At 42.9% G+C, this 17384-nt stretch overlaps 1 protein-coding gene across 1 annotated transcript in view; it reads left to right on the top strand.

Annotated features, from left to right (window-relative positions):
- Nucleotides 1–15582, top strand: part of LOC142313478 (17-beta-hydroxysteroid dehydrogenase 13-like) — a 149571-nt gene extending 133989 nt beyond the window's left edge. The window contains exons 6-7 of the mRNA XM_075352397.1: nucleotides 9209–9325; nucleotides 15014–15582. Coding sequence (XP_075208512.1) covers nucleotides 9209–9325; nucleotides 15014–15104 — 208 coding nt within the window. The 3' untranslated portion in view covers nucleotides 15105–15582. The remainder of the gene's footprint in view (nucleotides 1–9208; nucleotides 9326–15013) is intronic.
- Nucleotides 15583–17384: the final 1802 nt, after the last annotated feature.

Genomic DNA, 17384 nt, shown 5'->3' with positions numbered 1-17384 from the left:
GCCCATGCCATCACGTTGCCTCCACCATGTTTTACAGAGGATGTGGTGTGCCTTGGATCATGTGCCGTTCCCTTTCTTCTCCAAATTTTTTTCTTCCCATCATTCTGGTACAGGTTGATCTTTGTCTCATCTGTCCATAGAATACTTTTCCAGAACTGAGCTGGCTTCATGAGGTGTTTTTCAGCAAATTTAACTCTGGCCTGTCTATTTTTGGAATTGATGAATGGTTTGTATCTAGATGTGAACTCTTTGTATTTACTTTCATGGAGTCTTCTCTTTACTGTTGACTTAGAGACAGATACACCTACTTCACTGAGAGTGTTCTGGACTTCAGTTGATGTTGTGAACGGGTTCTTCTTCACCAAAGAAAGTATGCGGCGATCATCCACCACTGTTGTCATCCGTGGAAGCCCAGGCCTTTTTGAGTTCCCAAGCTCACCAGTCAATTCCTTTTTTCTCAGAATGTACCCGACTGTTGATTTTGCTACTCCAAGCATGTCTGCTATCTCTCTGATGGATTTTTTCTTTTTTTTCAGCCTCAGGATGTTCTGCTTCACCTCATTTGAGAGTTCCTTAGACCGCATTTTGTCTGGTCACAGCAACAGCTTCCAAATGCAAAACCACACACCTGTAATCAACCCCAGACCTTTTAACTACTTCATTGATTACAGGTTAACAAGGGAGACGCCTTCAGAGTTAATTGCAGCCCTTAGAGTCCCTTGCCCAATTACTTTTGGTCCCTTGAAAAAGAGGAGGCTATGCATTACAGAGCTATGATTCCTAAACCCTTTCTCTGATTTGGATGTGAAAACTCTCATATTGCAGCTGGGAGTGTGCACTTTCAGCCCATATTATATATATAATTGTATTTCTGAACATGTTTTTGTAAACAGCTAAAATAACAAAACTTGTGTCACTGTCCAAATATTTCTGGCCCTGACTGTATGTGAGTATCCTAAAAGACGAGTTAGTTTGTACACTTCAGCACTCTGGGAGTGAAAAGAAAGACTGACTAATTGGCGAAGAAATTAAGTGAGTCAACCAGTTTACACCTACATTCGGAAAGTATAGAAGAGACTAACATGCCTAGAAGGATTCATGCAGTGTAGACAGCCAAAGGTGTAGTTTCAAAATAGTAACAAAATAATAAAAATTAAAATATAGGTTTTTTAAGTGCAAAACAGTAACAATACAGTGTCATGACAAACATGTACATAGCTAATCATATGTTAATAGTTGCAAGCCATATTTACCATATGTATGAGATAGCAAAGATGATTGTCTATAAAATGAAGGTAGTCTCACATTCGCAGTTGTAGTGAAAACATTGTTTCAGTTGTTCAAAACATTGTTACTAGTGATGGGTAAATAGTGAAACATATGGGTAAGATACCTGGATGCATTACTGAAACACAGGTGACTTCTGAGAAAAATGTTGTCAAAGTATTACGCCACGTTTCCATGCGGTCTCCCACCTATTTGTGATAACCAGTGCAAGGAAAGTAGATAATTGTACTCTGCAGGCCTCAGTTGTGTTCTTTCTCTTGACTGGTTAACAAATATAGAGGCTCCCAAACAATGTTTTTCTTTGAAATATTTAAATAAGTAATAATAATAAGTTCCTGCCCATTTTTGATAACCAGCACAGATAAAGCAGACAGCTGAGGACTGGTATTCTAAGGCTGGGAAGGTCCATGGTTATTGGGTCCTCCCCAGCCTAAAAATAGCAGCCCAAAGCCACCCCACAATTGGCACATCCATTAGATGTGCTGCTGTGCTACCATGCGGACTGCTATACTACCATGTCTGGCAATCCAGCAGCAGGTTCACTGGTGGTCACACTTGGTACCATGAGAACCTGGCTGGGAACTCCGGTGACCTGATTGCCGGACTGCTGTGCTGCCCTGTTTTGCAATCCAGCAGTCCAGCAATCTGGCAGCAGGTTCACTGGTGGTCACATTTGGTACCATGGGAACCCGGCTGTGAACTCCGGTGACCTGACTGACATCACCGCTTCTCACAGCCAGGACCTCCCGTGCCCTCAGTATGTCCCAGGAGCTGCAGTGATTGGTCGCATTTTCCATCATTGCAGCTTCTGGATGTAGCAAAACCAGGATTGCGTGGATTACGTCAGACCTATGGGGGTGTTTTTGGGGTTAATAAAATGGTGAAAGAGGTTTTTTTTAATCATTTAAAATAAAGAATGTTTGTGTGTTTGTGGCTTATTTCTTTTTACTTACAGGGTTGGTAATGGGGGGGGGGGTCTCAGACACATCTCCATTACCAACCAAAGGCTTAAAGGCAGCTCTGATTTTTGACAAATCACAGCTGACAACAACTCAATATATTACCCCGATTGCCACCATACCAGGGCAATCGGAAAAAGCCGGGTAAAGCACCTGATCTGGCGAATCTAATGAATGCACAAAAAATGAGGCAGCTGGTGAGGACTCAACAACCATAGACCTTCCCAGTCTGAGAATATCGATCTCTAGCTGTCTGCTTTACCTGATTGTGAAAATCCAGCTTGGTATCACAAATAGGCGGGGGACTGCAAGTCATTTTTTTTCTCACTGCGCCTGCCAATCACAGTAATGACACTAGCAAAGATGACAGAGATTCCCCGCATGTTTAGTGGCTGAGAATCAGGTACTAAACATGTGGGGGGAAGACTCGAAGCTCATAATAAGTATAACCAAAATACTCGACAAGTAATGAATATCCTGAATACCACAATATTTCTGCAAGTAATGAATAGTGCCGAATATATTCACTCATCACTGTTACCCTTTTACTCCTCAGTGTCGCCTGGGGGTGGGAGGGTCATCTTTGCAAAGTAATTACAGCTAAATATGACGTTTTGCTAATTAATTACATTAGCATACTAAAAGTTCATAAAAACAATGTAGGTTATTATCAGATCAATTTATTGGGAATAAACCTTTAATTGTAGATCACACCCTCCAACTTAGACGCTATATCGAAAACTGGAAAAACATGATATGAGTGTACTGTCATTTGTTCTAAATATCATTTTGTAAACATAATATTCATGTTGTAAAAAGTGAAGAACTGACTGTCCGCCAATCTGGAACTATGGGTATTTTCAAACAGGAAACCATATGAAAAATACACAGAAAATATGCATTAAAAAAAAATAAATAATAATATAATAGATGTATTCAAATTCATCCCTTTGCATAATGTGGTATCTAATTCTAATATACAGAAGGCTTCTCTAGCAATAAGTTTCAATAGCTGTTCAATAGCTATTATCCTGAAACTGGTTATATCGTCGCAATCGATTTTTGCAAATGTTTGGAAGCTTCTGAAGTGTTCTTCAAAGTTTTCTAAGCAGTTGTGTCACAAATCCAATGTATTGTAGAGCACAGGTATAACATTACACACTTTTACTTTTTTCAATATTAATATTGTGTTTGCATAATTGTAATTAGGATGAATCGGTCCTGGGTTTATATCCCACCAAGGATACCATCTCCAAGAAATGTATTTGTTCTCCTCATGGTTGCATGGGTTTCCTCCGGTTATTCCGGTGTCCTCCCAGACTCCAAAGACATACTGATAGGAAATTTAGATTTTGAGCCCCAATGGGGACAGTGTTGCTAATCTATGTAAAGTACTGTGGAATTAATGGCACTATATAAGTGAATAAATGTTATTATTATTATTCAGGTGCAATAAGTATATCTTTTTTTCCAGTATACAGTGTCTCAGTCAGTGGGGGTGTTCCATCCAGACAGCTCACAATTAATTAAGGAATATACAGTTGTGCTCAAAAGTTTATATACCACGGCAAATATTTTGCTTTCTTGGTCTTTTTTCAGAGAATATGAATGATAACACAAAATCTTTTTTTCCACTCATAGTTAGTGGTTGGATGAAGCCATTTATTGTCAAACTATTATGTTTTCTCTTTTTAAATCATAATTACAACCAAAACATCCAAATGACCTTGATCAAAAGTTCACATACCGCAGTTCTTAATACCACGCATTGCCCCTCTAACATCAATGACAGCTTAAAGTCTTTTGTGATAGTTGTGGATGAGGCTTTTTATTTTCAAAGATGGTAAAGCTGCCCATTCTTCTTGGCAAAAAGCCTCCAGTTCCTGTAAATTCCTGGGCTTTTTTGCATGAACCGCACATTTGAGTTCTCCCCAGAGTGCCTTAATAATATTGAGGTCAGGAGACTGAGATGGCCACTCCAGAACCTTCACTTTGTTTTGCTGTAGTCAATGACAGGTTGATTTGGCCTTGTATTTTGGATCGTTGTCATGTTGGAACGTCCAAGTACGTCCCATGCACAGCTTCCAGGCTGATGAGTGGAACTTTGCCTCCAGTATTTCCTGACAACGTGCTGCATCCATCTTTCCTTCAACTTTGACCAAGTTTCCTGTGCCATTATAGCTCACACATCCCCAAATTATCAGCGATCCACCTCCTTGCTTTACAATAGGAATGGTGTTCCTTTCATCATAGGCCTTGTTGACACCTCTCCAACTGAAACATTTATGGTTGTGGCCAAAAAGTTCGATTTTGGTGTCATCACTCCAAATTATCTTGTTCCAGAAATTTGGAGGCTTGTTTCTGTGCTGTTTGGTATATTATAGGCTAGATACTTTGTGGCATTTGCACAGTAATGGCTTTCTTCTGGTGACTTGACCTTGCAGCCCATTTTTCTTCAAGTGCCTCCTTACTGTGCATCTTGAAACAGCCACACTGCTAGTTTTCAGTGAGTCCTGTATTTCAGCTGATGTTATTTGTGGGTTTTTCTTTGCATCCTGAACAATTTTCCTGGCAGTTGTGGCTACCTGATCACGGTTTGTTTTTTCCAGAGCCCCCGATTTTCCATTTGTTAATCAAAGTTTGAACACTTGAACACTTCTGACTGGCATTATCATTTCCTTTGATATCTTTTTGTATCTCTTGCCTGTTTTATACCGTTCAACTATCTTTTCCCGTAGATCCATTGACAATTATTTTGCTTTCCCCATGAGTCACAATCCAGAAACATCAGTGGCTGGATGAAAGATGAAAGAGTCTGTCTGGATCCCAGAAACTCACTCAGCTTTTATGCACACACACTGATGCAAGAAAACAGGTCACAGGTGAGGATGTTACCTTTATTAGCCATTCAATCCCATTTCTGTCAACTTCTGTGCATGTTATAAAGCCAAAAATCACCAGGGTATGTGAACTTTTGATCAGGGTCATTTGCATGTTTTTGGATGTCATTATGATTTAAAAAGAGAAAACACAGTATTTTGACAATAAATGGCTTCACCCTACCACTAACCATGAGTGGAAAAAAAGATTTTGTGTTATCATTCATATTCTCTGAAAAGAGGCCCCAAGAAAGCAAAACATCTGCTGGGGTATGTAAACTTTTGAACACAACTGTACATGTGTGCACACCCCAGTTGGCGTTTAAATAGTATTACGGTAATCTTACATTACTTAGTAATTTATGTCCTAAGAATGCTTAAAAATGATAGGTTCTAAACACATTGCTTAGTATGGCTGTATTTTGTTTGAATATGGGATGTTTGTAACTTTTATCCATTATGCTGCATTATAAAATTATTTAACCCCTTAACGACCGCCGATACGACTTTTAACGGATGCAAAAGAGGGTACTTATTCCTTTGTGCCGCTTTTTCACGGCACTCGGGAAAAAGTGTATAGCGCCCCCCAGCGTTGGAAAATCTCCAGAATTTCAGCTACCGGTGGTAGCTGAGACCATGAAGATCACGATCAGGGTCGTTTTTTTCGGTCTCCGGTCACGTGAAAGTTAATGCAGCGCCGGTAAAAAATGATTCATCTCCCATCTGGCATGATCAAACATGTCAGATGGGAGATAAATGTCTTCCCCTAGTCCTCAATGTGGCCAAAATCTCCTCACCCCCCGGTCTCCTCCCCCGTCCCCATCACCCCTTCCGACGATCTAAAATGGCTGCCGCCGCACGAGTGGTGTTCCCGCAGCATTCATCCTTCTTCTTTGATTTTTGTGCCATTTAACATGGCAGATGGCACAGAAAGGTTCTCCTAGGTCACCTCCTGTCAGACTGTCACCCTCCCGGTCTCCTTCGGCCTCCCCTGTTACCTCCTGCAGCGTCGGTCCCCAACACCCTTCCTTCTCCTTGTCTTCAGCAGAAATACTGTCCTCATGCACAGACAGCGGCTGTCAGCCGGCTCTCTGCACGGAGGGTCACAGCTTACTGCAGGGTCAGATGGCTTGCTGTGGATCCGGAGACTGTGAGTGCAGTATCACTGCAGCCACACTTCTTACATGGAGGGCCTACACTTCCAGAAAATGGTGGATACGTTCCCTGAGCGTATCCCCATATCATGGAACACAGAGTTATTGTGGGACCTCCAAAATGGATTACAGCGGAACAGATTTCTTTTTTTTCTTTTCAATAAATTGGTGAAAGAGGGAATGTTTTGGAGAGTGTTTTTTCAAATAAAAAAAAATTTGTTGGCTTTTTTTTTTTTTTTTAAATTACTAACTGGGTTACTTTTTTGTTTGTTTGTTTTTTTTATTATTTCTTTTTTTACTAAATACAAGGCTGAACATGCTTTAGAAGAAAGTCACTAAAGGTTGCCAGCTTAGAATATGCAGGAGGTAGGAATTATATATGTGTTTGACATCTGTCTGTCTGTCTATCCATCCATCCCTCCTAGCTTTTTAGGCTGCATGCCCTTGATTAGGGTTTCAAGCGCTTTGGACGCTGTGTTTTCGCTGCATCCAAAACGCTGTGTTGTACAGTAGAAGCGCAGTGGGAGGATTTTTAGAACTCTCCTGCCCACTGTGCTTATTTTCTCCACAGCATAAACTGACATCTGGCGCTGCAGCATGTCAATTTATGCTGCGGAGACGAGAATTCTCCGTGGAGATAATAGAGCTAAAGTCAGCAGCGGCCCAAACCTTGATCGTGGACACAGGCAGCTGCGTTCTCCCGTGGACAACACTCACATCTCTGCAGACTCAGTATTGCCGGATCGTGGGTACATAGCCTAAAAGTGAAAAATTTGATGCTAGAACAACATTTTTGTGATGCCCCTGGGGGTTCAAAATGCTCACTATACCCCTGAATAAAAACCTTGAGGGGTCTAGTTTCCAAATTGGGGTCACTTGTGGGGGTTTCTCCTGTATAGGTTCTTTAGGAGTCCTGCAAATGCAACATGGTGCCCGCAATCTATTTCAGCTTTTCCAAAATTCAAATAGTGCTTCTTTTTTCATTCCAATCCCTCCTGTTTGTCTAACAGAGGTTTTTGGCCACATGTGGGGTATCCCTACGCTCATAAGAAATTGGATAAACTGTGGGATCCACATTTTGGTGTTTCCTCTTGAAAAAAGTGGGAAATTTGGTGCTAAAGCAAGATTTTTGTGAAAAAAATGAAAGATTTCAATATGACGACCTAAGGTTTTAAAAATCTGTGAAGTACCTGTGGGTTCAAAATGCTCACTATACCACTGGATAAAATCCTTGAGGGGTCTAGTTTCCAGAATGGGGTCACTTGTGGGGGTGCTCCACTGTTTAGGCACCTCAGGAGCTCTCCAAACACAACATGGTGTCCGCTAATGATTCCAGCCAATTATGCAGTCAAATAGCACTCCTTCCCTTCAGAGCCCTGCTGTGCATCCAAACAGTTGATTTCCAGCACATATGAGGCATTAGCATACTCAGGAGAAATTGCATAATACATTTTTTGGTGCATTTTTTCCTGATACCCTTGTAAAAAAAACTACTTGGTTGAGGTAACAATTTTGTGGTAAAAATGTATATTTTTTATTTTCACAGATCATTGTTATAAAATTCTGTGAAACCCCTGAGGGTTCAAAGTTCTCACCAAACATCTAAACAAATTACTTGAGGGGTCTAGTTTCCAAAATGGGGTCACTTGTGGGGGGTTTCTGCTGTTTAGGTACCTTAGGGGCCCTACAAATTCAGCATGGTACCCGCAATCTTTTTTAGCCAAATTTGCTTTCCAAAATTCAAATATTGCTCCTTCTATTCTGGGCCCTCCCATTTGTCCAAACAGAGGTTTCTGACCACATTTGTTCCATTTTGTTGTGTTACTTCTTCAAAAAGTGAATAAATTAGCGCTAGAGCAACATTTTTAGGTAAAATATTTTATTTTTTTTCATTCTACATTTCTTTAGTTCCTGTGAGGCACATGAAGGGTTAATAAACTTCTTGAATGTGGTATTAAGTACTTTGAGGGATGCAGTTTTTAGAATGGGGTCACTTTTGTGTATTTTCTGTCACCTAGGCCTCTCAGAATCACTTCAAATGTGATGTTGTCCCCAAAAAAATGGTTTTGTGAATTTTGTTGCAAAAATGGGAAATTGATGATGAACTTTGACCCCTTCTAACTTCCTAACCCCAAAAACTTTTGTTCAAAAAAATTGTGCTGATGTAAAGTAGACATGTGGGAAATGTAATTTATTAACTATTTTGTGTGACATAACTCTGGTTTAGGGGCATAAAAATTTAAAGTTTAAAAATTGTAAAACTTTCAAAATTTTCATCAAATTTCTGATTTTTTCACAAATAAAAGCAAAAAATATTGTCCTAAAGTTATAACTATCATGAAGTACAATATGTCACGAAAAAATAATCTCAGAGTCACAGCGATCTGCTGAAGCATTCCAGAGTTATAACCTCATAAAGTGACACTGGTCAGAATTACAAGGAATGGCTTGGGCATTAAGTACGAAATTGGCTTCATCCTTAAGGGGTTAATGGAGCGCAGAAAGCTTTTGGAATGGTAGATGAGAGCTAGAACTTCATTCATGGTTTGAATCTTTTATAGCAGTATTTGCATATTTCAGTTTGTAATAGCCTAAAATTAGCATTGGACATTCCATTGGTGCAACTAGGGACCCAAGAGGTAATAGCGCTCTTTTTCAATTCCAGTGCAGGTGGAATTGTGAATTACAATATTATGTGCAGAGCTAATAAAAACTAGGTGGAAAGTAATAAAAAAAAAAAAAAAGACTTAAGGGAATCATAAAAAAATACGTATCAGCAATATTTAGACATCTTGATATGTAAATTATTCTGTAATTAGGGGACAACCGTTTCATCTGTTACCATGTATTGAAGATACTTTAAGACTTTTGCTTGTATTTTAGTAGAATTGATTTTTTTTTTTCTCATTACTCAATATTACTGTTTCAGAATATGGCCTGTTCTAAAACCTGAATTTGTTGCAAAAACATTTGTGGATGGTATCTTAACCAATAAGAAGATGATTCTTATCCCTCCTTCCGTGAACACATTCTTGACACTGTCAAAGTAAGAATTTATTAAAAATATTAACTATGAATATATTGTAGTATTAAATGGAACCTGTCAGTGTATTTATGTTGCCCGAACCATGGAAAGCATGAATTAAAGCTTGGTTGCACTATTGCAGCTAGGTCTGTTTTTCTCTGAAATGTTGTGGTATTTCAGAGAAAAAGACATCTGGGGACTATAGGGAAAGACGGTTCTTCTGGTGCCACAGCATTTCAGAGAAAGATATACCTGACAGCAGTCACATAGCTATGAAGAAAAAAAATTATTCAGCTCACCCGTATATGTATCCGCTCAGTTCAGGTGGGATGCAGGATGTCCACCGGACAGGCAGGTCCGTAGAGGCAATAGCAAGGAGAAAGGATGGGACTCAGCACCAATTCCAGGATAGCAAAAATATAAATCCAACGAAAAATATATAAAAGTGTAGAAACTTTATTCAATGATTAAAAATCCAAGAAAAACATCATCGGTTCCATGAAAACATCATGGCTTGACGTGTTTCGGACAGTTGGAATATAGATAAGTCCTTAATCATAAGCATCTTATGATTAAGGACTTATCTATATTCCAACTGTCCGAAACGCGTCAAGCCATGATGTTTTCATGGAACCGATGATGTTTTTCTTGGATTTTTAATCATTGAATAAAGTTTCTACACTTTTATATATTTTTCGTTGGATTTATATTTTTGCTATCCTGGAATTGGTGCTGAGTCCCGTCCTTTCTCCTTGCAGTCACATAGCTATGCTGATTCCCATGCCTATGGTTAGAGCAGCATGAATCTGATAACAGCTTTCCTTTAATTTCAGTACCATATCATATCATAGTACCAGTACTATCTTAACAGTGGTTAGTGGGCCTCATTCTGTACTTTAGTCATCCCTATCCTTTTTGACTTTGAGATCGACATTCAGCTCTGACAGAGGGTCGCGAGCCACATCCATCTCTGAGAATTATTCGCAAGTCACATTCAGCTCTGAGAGAGGCTCGCGAGACACATCCAGCTCTTAGAGAGGCTTGCGAGTCACATCCAGCTCTGAGAGAGAGTTGTAAGCTACATCCAGTTCAAAGACAGTCATGAGCCCTATCTAGCTCTGAGACAGGTCATGAGCCACATCCAGCTTTGAGAGAGGGCCGCAAGCCCCATCCAGCTTAGAGAGGGTTGTGAGCCAAATCCAGCTCTGAGAGAGGTCATGAACCACATCCAGCTTTGAAAGAGGGTAGTGAGCCACATCCAGCTCAGAGGGTCGTGAGCCACATCCAGCTCTGACAGAGGGTCACGAGCCACATTCAGCTCAGAGGGTTTCAAGCCCCATACAGCTCTGAGAGAGGGTCGCCAGCCCCATCCAGCCCCGCTAGAGGGTCGCAAGCCCCATCCAGCTCTGAAAGTTGGCGTAAGCCCCATCCAGCTCTGAGAGAGGGATTGTAAGCCCCATCCAGCTCTGAGAGAGGGTCGCGAGCCCCATCCAGCTCTGAGAGAGGGTCGCGCGCCCCATCCAGCTCGGAAAGAGGGTCGCGAGCCCCATCCAGCTCGGAGAGATGGTTGCGATACACATCCAGCTCTGAGGGAGGGTTGTGAGCTCCATCCAGCTCTGAGAGATGGTTGCGAGCCACATCCAGCTCTGAGAGAAGGTCATGAGCCACATCCAACTCACATCCTTCCTTATGGTAGTGACACCCAGAGCCCCTATTACTGATATAATGCCAGCCAAAGCATGTCCAAAGAAATCACACCTATGCAGTATTCCAAGATCTAGGTTCAAACACCTCCTCTGACAGGTAGTATCACCCTGTCTCCAGCTTACTATACTTAAATCTCTAAACCCCCAATGCCAGTATATGAGCATTCATATCTGCTCTCCTGTGTGGGGCTACTCACATGATTCACCATCTGGAGACCTGCTCTTCATAGCTGTTTGCTAGAACTGGTGCTAATGCAATAAGCTTGCGGACAGCCAAGAGCCACACATAATGGGCCCGCGAGCCACATGTGGACCTCGAGCCATAGGTTGGGCATATAAATCCACCATCATCAACCTTGCATTCTTCCATCTGATCAATTTTCATAGGCCCAAATTTACTAAAAGTGACTACCGTATTTTTCGCTTTATAAGACGCACATTTGTTCCCCCAAATTTTGGGGGAAAGTAGGGGGTGCGTCTTATAAGCCGAATATACGGGGGGGTATATATATATGTACACTGCAGGGTCCAGGGGAGGTGGGAGCGCTGTGCTGGGGGCAGGTGAACGCTGCGGGCTGCAGCCTTTGATCTCCTGCTCCCGCTCATATAATATGCACAGCCGCTGTCCATCTCCAATGGTGCTGAAATCGCACGCAGTGATGGGCTGGGGGAGAGGTGCATATTATTTGTCCCTGCGCCCCCCTGTGATGGCACATGCCCCCCCTGTGTTAATTTGGCCCCCAGGCTGCTGCTCATTCTAAAATAAAAAAGATTTACTTACCCCCTCCAGCGTTTCTCCCTGTGTCCCTGCTTCCACTGTGATCAGACAGGCAGAGATCTCAGTCTGCTGTGTCGATCACATGACCGCACTGAGAACCAGGAAGTAAGGAAGAGAAGCACGGAGGGATACAGGAGGGAGATAAACGCTGGAGGAGGTAAGGAAAGAGTGTTTTATTTTACTATGGGCAGCAGCCTGGGGGCGATATCTAACACAGGGAGACTTGTGCGATCTATAGGGGCCATGGGCAGCACTATGGGGGCGATATCTAACACAGGGGGACTTGTGCGATCTATAGGGGCCATGGGCAGCACTATGGGGGCGATATCTAACACAGGGGGACTTGTGCGATCTATATAGGGGCCATGGGCAGCACTATGGGGGCGATATCTAACACAGAGGGACTTGTGCGATCTATAGGGGCCATGGGCAGCAGCATGGGGGCGTTATCTAACACAGGGGAACGTGTGCAATCCATAGGGGACCATAGGCAGCACAGGGGAATGTATGCAATCCATAGGGGGCCATAGGCAGCACAGGGGAATGTGTGCAATCCATAGGGGACCATAGGCAGCACAGGGGAATGTATGCAATCCATAGGGGGCCATAGGCAGCACAGGGGAACGTGTGCCATCACAAGGGGGCTATATTCAATGTAAGGGGGCCATATCCAGATTAAGGGGGCTAATTTTAGGATGGGGGGCTATGAGGGACATATACCCTATATGATTTGTTAGAGGGACACTGGCATTATAAGATGGACCCCATTTAACATTAAAAAAAAAAATTCTCTTTTCCTTCACCAAATTTGGGGGTGCGTCTTATAATCAGGTGCGTCTTATAAAGCGAAAAATACGGTCTGTATGCCAGTCTAAGTAAAGGAATATCTGGAGTGATTTGTGCCAATTGTATTAAAAAGTGCATAGGTCTTAATAGATTTATAAAAGATTTGCCTAAAATAACCCCTTCAGCTGCTGTATAGATATAGATATTTCATATTTTCAGCCAGAAAAAAAATCTGTGACATAAGTTTGTGTCACAATTTGCAGCTTTTTCTCCTATTCTAGTTAAAAAGTTCTATTCCGCATTTCCTTAGAGGCCAATCTTTGTTTGACTATTTTAAGAGTCACAAATTTTGTTGGTTAAATCTCACAAGTTCTCATTGCTATATTTTTGTCTGGACAATTTATACCAAACGTTGGTATAAACTAGATCAGAAGTCTCTAACGCGCAGCCCACGGGCTGCATGCAGCCCCTGCAGTTGCTTGTTGTGGCCCGCAGGCCTGTAGACCTCGTGATGATCACGGTCCTATGCAGTGGGCCGGCGCTGGCAGGGCTTTACTATAGTTGATTCATTTGTGGCGCAGCACGCTCATAGGAGATATCTGCGCTCTACCAATGGCAAGCAGGTAACTTCGCAGTATGAAGTCACCTGCTTGCCTGTGATAAAGTGCAGAGTGCTCCTATGTGCGTGCTGCGCTGCAAATGAATCAACTGTAGTAAAGAATCTTTTTTTTGTGTATGTGAAGAACAGCATAATAGGGAACTAGGATGAGGACTGGGAACATTACTACAAAGATGAGCACAATGCTACAGGATGGGCACAATGCTACAAGGATTGACAGAATGCTACAAGGATGGGCACAATGCTACAAAGATGGGCACAATACTACAAAGATGGGAAAAATACTACAAAGATGGGAACAATACTACTGGGCACAAGGATGGGTGACATTACTATAGGGCACAAGGATGGGCACATTAGTACAGGATGAGAACAAGAATGAGCACAATACTACTGGGCACAAAGATGGACACATTACTATAGGGCACAAGCATGGGCATAATGCTACAGGATGGGCATAATACTACAAGGATGGGCACAATACTACAAAGATGGGAACAATACTACAGGATGGGCACAATGATACAAGGATGGGCACAATACTACATGGATGAGCACAATACTACAAGATTGGGAACAGTACTACAGGATGGGTACAAAACTACTAGACACAAGGATGGGGGACATTACTACAGGGGACAAGGATGGGCATATTACTACAGAGCAAAAGGATGAGCACATTACTACTGGGCAGAAGGATGGGCACACTGATGGGCAGATTTCTACAGGATGAGAACAAGGATGAGCACATTACTACTGGGCACAAAGATGGGCTCATTACTCTAGGGCATAAGTATGGGCACAATACTACAGGATCGGCACAATACTACAAGGATGGGCACAATACTACAAGGATGAACACATTACTACTGGGCACAAAGATGGGCACAATACTACAGGGCACAAGGATGGGCACATTACTACTGGGCACAATTATAAGCACATTACTACAAGGGACAAGGATGGGCACATTACTACAGGATGAGAATAAGGATGAGCACATTACTACTGGGCACAAAGATGGGCACATTACTATAGGGCACAAGGATGGGCACATTACTACTGTGCAAAAAGATGGGCACATTACTACAGGGCACATGATGGGGCACATTACTAGAGGGCACAAGGATAGAGCACAAGGATTGGCATATTACTACAGGGCACAAGGATGGGCACATTACCACAGGGCAAAAGCATGAGCACATATACTACTGGGCACAAAGATTTGCACATTACTACAGGATGTGAACAAGGATGAACACATTACTTCTGGGCAAAGCAAAAAGGTGGGCACATCACTACAGGGCACAAGGAAGATCACATTACTACAGGGGACAAGGATGGGGCACAAGGATGGGCACATTACTACAGGGCATAAGGATGAAGGATGCGCACATTACTACCGGGCACAAGGATGGGCATATTACTACAGGACGGGCACATTACTACAGGTGACAAGGATGGGGCATGTAACTACTGGGCACAAGAAAGGGATAACATGGGTTTTTTTTTTACCATTAAAAATGCTTTTTTATACATATAAACCTAACAAAAAAGTGCAGGTTTGTTATAATAAACAAGCAGAAAATGTTCAAAAAAAGAGATCCATAGGTGTAGAGAAGAAAATACATGGAATCACTGAAAATGTCACTTGGCCCTGCAAAGAATGAGGCCTGAACTAGATTGTAAACGTAGGCCATCACTATTTGGTATAATCGCTCTTCAAACCTGTATGCTATAATGTTGTGTATTGTGTATTTAGCCATTATATGATGGGTATAATAGTTTACATTGAACTTTTCATTTCAATTTCTTTTTAGGTTTCTTCCTCAGCGTGTAATAGCACAGATAAACAAGATGCAGGATGTGCAATTCAGTACAAAGTTCAGAAGTGCAACCAAAATGGATTAATGTGGTCCAAAGCTAAATCAGAATAACAAGGCATATATATTCATACTTTATGAGGCTGAAAGACAATTTGTCAACAGGTTTTTTCATCTAAGCACAGCATAAAATCGGGACATCTTGCTGTAGTTTTGAAAAACATGAAGCAGCTCTTCTTATTTTCTCCTGTTATGTACAGTAGTCACCATTGATTGGCTGCTTTCTGCCTATGCATAGTGGAGCTGCCTCAGTTAGACTAAGTTCATTGATGATGACTACAACAAATAAAACAATGATTTTTTTCAACCCTACAGCAAGAAGCCCAGTAAGTGACAAGCCACTGGAATTGGGACCATTGTGCCTATTTTGTGCTGTCCTTAGGTTGATATATTGAGAAGCATCTGCTGATAGACTCCCTTTAAAGCTAAAATATAATCTTGCTTTTATTATACTTTTCCAGTAATTTGTCAGGATTACTGCAAATAAAAAAAGTTTTCCTGAGTGTTTTCTTTATATTAATTTAGTTACTGCATATTTTACCTGCATTGCCTTTATCCAATTGTTTCCTTTGTAGGGACCGTCTCCTAGCTCACTTTGCAGGTCTTGCTGTAACCATATATTTAGTTATGATCTAGCCATTTAAAAGGGGCTGACTGTAAATTTAAAGAGAACCTGACAGATCATTCATGCTGTTGACACGCCTGCACCGAGGCCCAGGGTTTACTCGTTACTGGGCCGGCTCTGTTCTACTCGGAGGATGTCACGGTGGCGGTGTCGTTTTAATAAATGGCTGATGATGGGGATTATATTTACAAGGGAGATGTCGTGACGCCACCTGTGATATGCGGCAAGATAGGTGCCGCCGCTGCCGCTGCTGTTCAGTTCCCCTGGGGTCGGTGGTGACACAGCAGAGTTGGAATAGCTCTCCACAGGTAGAGTTGGGCCCCGGGGCTGTTGGGCATAGTAGTCTGTAATGGCGGGGTGCAGGGCCGGAGACGCAGACAAATAACTGGGCAACACAGAAATGCAGTCACAAGGTCTTTACTCACAGTTCAGAGTTCCAGGTTACCATGACTAGTCAGAGGCTGCCCTTCAGAGTGCTGGGTCCTGCTGTGATGGGCTCCAGCTGATCACGGATAGTTCGGAGGCACAACCCGGCACACCCTTCAGTGTCCTTACTTGGTCGTCTTCCTGCGCTGACCTCTCCCGGCTGTCCCGTGCCTGCACACACACAGAGCTCCGATCCTGTGTCCGCGGACCCTGTTGGGTGGCTTGAAGCTCTATCCCTTGGCCCTATGTGGTCACCTTTTCAATGGATGTGTGCGGATGTGGCTCCAGTACTTGAAGTAGCCTTAAGAGGGCTTTACACGCTACGATATATACGATATGTCGTCGGCGTCACGTCGTAAGTGACGCACATCAGGCACCATTTGACATATTGTAGCGTGTGACAGCTACGAACGTCTGTTAACGAGCAAAAATACTCACCTTATTGTTGCTCGTTGACATGTCGCTCATTTTCAAAATATCGCACGTCCTTCTCTGCGCCGGTTGTTCATCGTTCCCGGGGCAGCACACATCGCTCCGTGTGACACCCCGGGAACGCTGAACTGCAGCTTACCTGCATCCCACTGGCAATGGGGAAGGAAGGAGGTGGGCGGGATGTTTACGTCCCGCTCATCTCCGCCCCTCCGCTTCTATTGGCCGGCTGCTGTGTGACGTTGCTGTGACGCCGAACATCCCTCCCCTTTCAGGAAGTGGATGTTCGCCGCCCACAGCAAGGTCGTTTGGAAGGTAAGTACGTGTGACGGGGGTTTACGACTTTCTGCAACACGGGCAACAAATTGCCCGTGCCGCACAAACGATGGGGGCAGGTGCGATTGCACGAGAAATTGCAGCGTGTAAAGCAGGCTTTAAGGCCGCTTTACATGCAGCGACATCGCTAGCGATGTCGCTAGCGATAGCAACCGCCCCCGTCATTCGTGCATCATGGGCAAATCGCTGCCCGTGGCAAACAATATCGCAGGTACGCGTCACACCAACATACCTTCCTAACGAAGTCGCTGTGGCTGCCGAACAACCTCTTTTTTAAGGGGGCGGTTCGTGCGCCGTCACAGCGACATCACACAGCAGGCCACCAACAGAAGCGGAGAGCAGCCGCATGAACGTCACTCCCACCTAGTTTCCGGAGGACGCAGGAATGCTGTTGTTCATCGTTCCCGGGGTGTCACACGTGGCGATGTGTGCTGCCTCAGGAACGACAAACAACCTGCGTCCCAAATGAGCAACGATATTTGGGAAAGGAAC

The sequence above is a fragment of the Anomaloglossus baeobatrachus genome, chromosome 1 (assembly GCF_048569485.1).
Source record: "Anomaloglossus baeobatrachus isolate aAnoBae1 chromosome 1, aAnoBae1.hap1, whole genome shotgun sequence".
NCBI classification, from domain to species: Eukaryota; Metazoa; Chordata; class Amphibia; order Anura; family Aromobatidae; genus Anomaloglossus; species Anomaloglossus baeobatrachus.
The sequence above is the reverse complement of the archived record's forward strand: the minus strand, read 5'-3'. Positions and strand labels throughout refer to the sequence as shown.